Genomic DNA, 6,845 nt, shown 5'->3' with positions numbered 1-6,845 from the left:
TCCCCCTGTTGATTCAGCTGGAGTATCTCTATGGAGGCTATACGGAGGGGATCAAAAATGTCATTCGCTCATCCTCACGCTCACACTTCTATTTGCCGCCGTGCTTGTTGTTTTTATGCACATGAAACAAAGAAATAAATAAAAACAGTCGGGCCGCGAGGCCCCTCCCCTTTTCACGACACACGCCTGCGTCTACTTGCTGCGTGTGACGTCACACCGCCGCAAGAAGAACGTGTCTGGTGCGTCGTCGACGTAACGAACATGGCCGCTTGATGCTGTTGGAGGCGTTTAGTTTTTTTTTTAAAGTTCAGTTTTTGTTACTTTTTAAGGGTAAGTTTGAGGATCACGATTTCTATTTCTCTTGTTTTACTTTATTCGTTGACGTGGCGCACTTCGAGCGGCATTATTTCGCTATAATTTGACGACGTTTTCACTTACGTTTGCTCAACGTGATAAAAAACAAAAAACGCGTAGTTCATCGAGTTTGTTTCTTTGCATCTTTTAGTGATTAATATCTCCAGTTCAAAACTAATTCTTCCCTGTAGCGGCTCAGTTCTTTGATGCCGTTTGTAAATTAGATTTTACTGTGGAGAAAAACACCAGGTTTGATTGGAAGTGGCTATTCTTACTTAGCCGTATTAATAACTCCAAATTCAGTCATACGTAGCACAGCCTTGTTACATGTGCAAGTACGTAGTCTCATGATCACATGACATATTGACCAATGACAGATGCTACAGATAGTCACTGCTTATTTCTTCGTATTATTGTTAATATTATTTTGTCTCAAAGGTTTTCTGCTGCAGCTTAAAAGACAAATCATTTGGAAAGTTGAAACTTTCTGATCATTTCTAGCAATAAAAGTTACAGCCGCTTTTTCTTTCATGCTATTCAACAGTGAGTTTGTGTATTTTTAAAACCACACGGAGCTGTGTGTTGGTCCGCTGGCTGCTATCCAACTTGCACACAAAGCGAAAGGATGTGCACTTTAATCAAATCAATTTTATTTATATAACGCCAAATCACAACAAACAGTTGCCCCAAGGTGCTTTATATTGTAAGGCAAGGCCATACAATAATTACGGAAAAACCCCAACGGTCAAAACGACCCCCTGTGAGCAAGCACTTGGCGACAGTGGGAAGGAAAAACTCCCTTTTAACAGGAAGAAACCTCCAGCAGAACCAGACTGAGGGAGGGGCAGTCTTCTGCTGGGACTGGTTGGGGCTGAGGGAGAGAACCAGGAAAAAGACATGCTGTGGAGGGGAGCAGAGATCAATCACTAATGATTAAATGCAGAGTGGTGCATACAGAGCAAAAAGAGAAAGAAACACTCAGTGCATCATGGGAATCCCCCAGCAGTCTAAGTCTATAGCAGCATAACTAAGGGATGGTTCAGGGTCACCTGATCCACCTGAACTATAAGCTTTAGCAAAAAGGAAAGTTTTAAGCCTAATCTTAAAAGTAGAGAGGGTGTCTGTCTCCCTGATCTGAATTGGGAGCTGGTTCCACAGGAGAGGAGCCTGAAAGCTGAAGGCTCTGCCTCCCATTCTACTCTTACAAACCCTAGGAACTACAAGTAAGCCTGCAGTCTGAGAGCGAAGCGCTCTATTGGGGTGATATGAGGTCCCTAAGATAAGATGGGACCTGATTATTCAAAACCTTATAAGTAAGAAGAAGAATTTTAAATTCTATTCTAGAATTAACAGGAAGCTAATGAAGAGAGGCCAATATGGGTGAGATATGCTCTCTCCTTCTAGTCCCTGTTAGTACTCTAGCTGCAGCATTTTGAATTAACTGAAGGCTTTTCAGGGAACTTTTAGGACAACCTGATAATAATGAATTACAATAGTCCAGCCTAGAGGAAATAAATGCATGAATTAGTTTTTCAGCATCACTCTGAGACAAGACCTTTCTAATTTTAGAGATATTGCGCAAATGCAAAAAAAGCAGTCCTACATATTTGTTTAATATGCGCATTGAATGACATATCCTGATCAAAAATGACTCCAAGATTTCTCACAGTATTACTACAGGTCAGGGTAATGCCATCCAGAGTAAGGATCTGGTTAGACACCATGTTTCTAAGATTTGTGGGGCCAAGTACAATAACTTCAGTTTTATCTGAGTTTAAAAGCAGGAAATTAGAGGTCATCCATGTCTTTATGTCTGTAAGACAATCCTGCAGTTTAGCTAATTGGTGTGTGTCCTCTGGCTTCATGGATGGATAAAGCTTGGTATCATCTGTGTAACAATGAAAATTTAAGCAATGCCTTCTAATAATACTGCCTAAAGGAAGCATGTATAAAGTGAATAAAATTGGTCCTAGCACAGAACCTTGTGGAACTCCATAATTAACCTTAGTCTGTGAAGAAGATTCCCCATTTACATGAACAAATTGTAATCTATTAGATAAATATGATTCAAACCACCGCAGCGCAGTGCCTTTAATACCTATGGCATGCTCTAATCTCTGTAATAAAATTTTATGGTCAACAGTATCAAAAGCAGCACTGAGGTCTAACAGAACAAGCACAGAGATGAGTCCACTTTAAGTGAATCAAGTTTAACTATTCAAAAAAAAAATGCCTTTATTGGGGTTTGATCAGTTTTTTTCATTGCATGGCAGATTTATCAATGCAGCTTTTGTGGAAAAGCTGCACTCCACAGCCATTTTTTCACAGGCTGCGTTCATGTTTACATGCAGCCTGTCTGCTGACTGAGGGTTTCACCGACTGTCTGCGCGTACAGTCCTGGAAAGCTCTGAAACTTGAAACAGTGTGAAATAATTAATTAATTTGAGAATTTGCATGATGGTACAGTGCCATTGTGCCATTGCTTAGGGCAGTGGTCTCCAAACTATTCCAGAAAGGGCCGAGAGGGTGCAGGTTTTCTTTGCAGCCACTGACTTCAGCAGGTGATTTCACTGATTAACATCCCTTTGAACAGGTGGGATGAGTTCATTGGATGGTGTACAATCATGTTGGTTTGTTACTGGATGCTGTGGAGTACAGTGCCGTGTCAGTAGCCAGTTTGAAGTTATAAACGAGAGCTCTAAGTGAGCTCGGTCATAGATACTAGCTGCTTGTTTGTGTAAATAGTGATGAAATAGCTGAATTAACAAGCTTGTATACCTCTGTATTAACTCTGTTTAACTGACAAGTATGTATTGCAAAAAATAATTTAAAAAACAAACTAATATACCAAAACTGCAGCCGCTAATATCAAGCTCCTCCTGTTTGACAGATGATTGATAACAAGGACAGCGCTGAGAAAATGGTGCCATCCAGTGAGGAGGAAGAAAATGGTGGAGGAGAAAAAGAGGAGGCAGAAAATGGTGATGGAGAAAAAGAGGGGGCACCGCTGGCTCTAGATACACCTGAAAAAATGATTCCATTGCCAGTTCTACCTGAAGAGAAAAAGAAGAGTGAGGGGTTAAATCTGAACAACGAGGTCGTGAAAATGAGGAAAGAAGTGAAAAGGGTACGGGCTCTGATCATCAGGAAGTTGACACGCCAGATTTCTGCCCTCAAGAAGAAGAAAGGGAATGAAAAGGAAGTTGAGAGGAATCAGAGGAGAGCTGACAGACTGCTGGAGGAGATCCATGCCATGAAAACCCTCGCGCCGGACCTGGTAGGGTTTGGCCTCTTCTCCCTTCTGCAAATGAACAGTTTTACTGTGAGATTAAACTTTTTGGATGGAATGTTGAACAATGCTAATAATTTAACTTCACATGATTCTTTTGGGTTTCTAATCACTTAAAGTAATAATAATAATCACCACGGGTCTACTTTGCAGGTGACCAGGACGGCCTTGCAGCAAAATCTCAGCTTTGAACAGGTGTGCAGAAACCCCAAGTGTAAGATTTCTGAGCGGGCCGTAGCGCGCATTGCCACCCACCCTCAGTTCAACAGGAAGATCCAGGACATCAAAGCTGGCATAGAAGCCTTCAAAGAGGAGAGGATGAAGGGTGGAAAGAAAAGAGGTAGAAAGGTGCAAAATGAGGCTCCAAATGTGGCTGTGGCATTACCACATAGTGACAGAGAAGAAAGAGATGTTGAAGACAAATCAGTGGAGCAAAACAAACCAAACAACTCAGACGTTTTTCCGAAAGACACAGAAGATGTAACTGTTGGTATTCCTGAGACAGCTGATACTGCTGATGTGCAAAAGGAAGAAATGCAACCATCAAAGGGTACGAGACCCAAAAACAGTGAAACAAAAGTCATTGAAAAAAATAAACCAGAAAATAAAGTAAAGAAATCGAACGTCAAGCCAGCGCCCAAAGACCAGGAAGCGAGTGACGTAGAGTCATCCGACGGGGAAACGAAAGAGTACTTTGATGACAGCACAGAGGAGCGCTTCTATAAGCAGTCGTCTGAGTCAGACGACAGTGATGGAGTGGACGACTTCTTCCTGGGAAAAGTGAGCAGGTTCAAAAAGAGGAAGAAGAAAAGCACAGAAGCCAAGAAGATGCACGACGGGAAAGTGACGACTTCGGAACTGGTTAAGAGTGAACTGCATGAGGTCGAACCCAGCTTGAAGTTGAAATCTGCTAAACTTCAGTCTGTTTTCTGCTCTACCCTCTCAGGAACGACTGCTGATAGACACAAAGGGAGCAGTCGGTTCAGGAGCCAAGGGAACGAGAAGAGAGGCGGTGGACAAAGTACAAACTATATTGGATGGCCCAAAGGGCAAAAGCAGGACAAGGAGACAAGAGGACGTTCGGGGGCCGTCTACAAAAAACATCCTGCTTCAGAGGAGAAAGGCTTTGCCTCTACTGGGCAAGAGAGGGGTCGGGGCAGAGGTGATTTTACAAGGCAAACAGATCGCAAAGGTGGACGAGGTTTTTCCCATCAGGCACCACAGCAGGCGTTGCACCCGTCGTGGGAAGCCAGCAAGAAAAGGAAGGAGCAGGAAGGACAAATCCTGGCCTTCCAGGGGAAGAAGATTAAGTTTGATGAAGATGACTGAACTATTTTTTTATTATGATTATTAATGCTGATGTTTGTATGTGCATCATTCTGTATCTGGTTGATTCTTATTGACCAGACAAGCAAATATTAATCAGCTGCTGAACATAACGATAAGGAGAAGTGTTTGTGATGTGAATGGGAACATATTGTAAATGTTACTCATAAAAGTTAAATTTTAAGATGTTTAGGGTGTTTTTTTATAAACAGGTTTATGACTTTTTATGATTTATTGTTGCACTTGTTACTTCTTGTCAAATGACTGCCAGTGAGCCCGTGTTTACAGTTGTACATTTTATAGAACAAATTAACGGTTTTCTTTGTTTTGTGGACTTGTATGTAATTATTGTATTTAAACAATAACAATGGAGTAAGCAGCTAGAGAAAGTGAATGGATAATGGCTTTTTTTTTTTTTAAATCCCACCTCACATTCCTCTATAACCCTCAACATTTTGAGGACATATCGGGATCACGCTGTCTTTCAGTGTATGACTCCTGTCAGTCCAAATCCTCACATTGTTTGGTGGATTTTAATAATAGTTCACACAGTGGGAGTGCACTTTAGTTGAGTCCATAAGTATTTGGACAGTAACACGTTTTGCGGTTTTTGTCTGTGCATTACAACAATGGGGTTGTTGTAAACAAGATGTGTTTGTGGAGACTTTGAGCTTGAATTCAAGGGACAAGTAGTAAGTCATGTGGGCCCTGGAGCCCGTGGGTGCTGGTTAGAACTGTTCAAAATCTCAAATGTAACGATCTTTTGGACCACATGTTGATCATGTTCCACTAATTAAAATATGTGCTCAATTTTATTTTAATCGGACATTGTTTAGGGGTCCCCCACAAGGCAACAATTTTCCCCAAACAAGCAATGTAGTAATCCAGTAATTCCAGTAATGTTCTCTGGGTGACCAATCAACCACCACTTTTTGCAATTAGAAGCCATCACATGTACCTGTAAAAGAAAAATAATGGCATCAGAGTTTTCTCCCGATAGGGTGACGTTGCCTAGCCAGTGGAGGGAGAGGAAAATGTGTCACTCTGGGGGACCTCGAAATCTTACCTGATTGAGTTCAAATTTGGTCTGCACCTATAAAACCCCAAGTGGAACAAAAACAACATGTAGCCCGAAGTCTCTCACAGCTTTTATTTTTTCACTATATAACATGAACAGCCCCAGTGCCGGTGCTTAACTTTGGATTCTGTAGTGTTAAGCAGATGAGAGTCCATGACTTCTCCTGTACAGGATGTCAATCCAGCACAGGTTACTTCCCCATTAAGGCCGGTGCCCATTTACCACTGGGTGGATGGAGAATGCAGATTGTCTTGGTTGAAAGACACAAACTGGGAGCATGAGCAGGATTTTATTGGCAGGGCAGCTCCTTGTCCACTCAGTTACCTGCTTCATCAAATTCAAGGGTTTGAACAAAGATGTCACATTAACCATTTAAGAATTAGTCGTAAGTGTGGAGAATTGTTAAATGGAACTAGATTACCGCCCTAGGCAAAGTTAATCTCAGTGTGTGTAATGTTACAGTTTATCAATGTTCCTGAATCTAAGTAAAGTTATGTTGGATCTTGTCCTCAAGTTCTAAACATTGACTCCAAATAATGCTTCAGTATCTAACTGGACAAACGAAATACACAAATAGAACCTCAAGCAGTCCCCTTGGCTAAGGATAGGGAAGTGTGGGATGAGCTGCTTAGTCTGCTGCCACCATGACCCGGACTCGGATAAATGGCAGAAAATAAATTAATGAATGAAACAAGGATTTTTTATTATTATTATATATACAGACTTTGCATTGCAAATGTTTAAATTGTTAAGCAAATTTAAATCAACTTGCATGCACAGTTCACAATTTACTCAGGT

At 41.4% G+C, this 6,845-nt stretch overlaps 1 protein-coding gene across 2 annotated transcripts; it reads left to right on the top strand.

Annotated features, from left to right (window-relative positions):
• The first annotated feature begins 191 nt into the window (after positions 1 to 191).
• On the top strand, positions 192 to 5,363 carry srfbp1 (serum response factor binding protein 1). Of its 2 annotated transcripts, XM_034160595.1 has the most exons (4): positions 192 to 330; positions 3,245 to 3,631; positions 3,797 to 4,504; positions 4,590 to 5,361. In XM_034160595.1, the coding sequence occupies exons 2-4, from the start codon at positions 3,245 to 3,247 to the stop codon at positions 4,995 to 4,997; spliced, it is 1,503 nt and encodes a 500-aa protein (XP_034016486.1). In that variant the 5' UTR covers positions 192 to 330; the 3' UTR covers positions 4,998 to 5,361. The 2 variants fall into 2 exon arrangements, with proteins under 2 accessions (XP_034016486.1, XP_034016484.1); XM_034160593.1 differs by having other exon boundaries at positions 3,797 to 5,363.
• The last annotated feature ends 1,482 nt before the right edge of the window (positions 5,364 to 6,845 follow it).

This window comes from Thalassophryne amazonica, chromosome 20 (assembly GCF_902500255.1).
Source record: "Thalassophryne amazonica chromosome 20, fThaAma1.1, whole genome shotgun sequence".
In the NCBI taxonomy this organism is placed as follows: domain Eukaryota; kingdom Metazoa; phylum Chordata; class Actinopteri; order Batrachoidiformes; family Batrachoididae; genus Thalassophryne; species Thalassophryne amazonica.
This window is presented reverse-complemented; position numbering and strand designations above follow the sequence as displayed.

Bases quoted from the DNA above. Each gene is read 5' to 3' on its own strand.
- srfbp1 (XM_034160593.1), top strand. From the start codon at position 3,245: ATGATTGATAACAAGGACAGCGCTGAGAAAATGGTGCCATCCAGTGAG. The intron at 3,632-3,796 runs GTAGGGTTTGGC...TCTACTTTGCAG, and splicing joins AAACCCTCGCGCCGGACCTG to GTGACCAGGACGGCCTTGCA.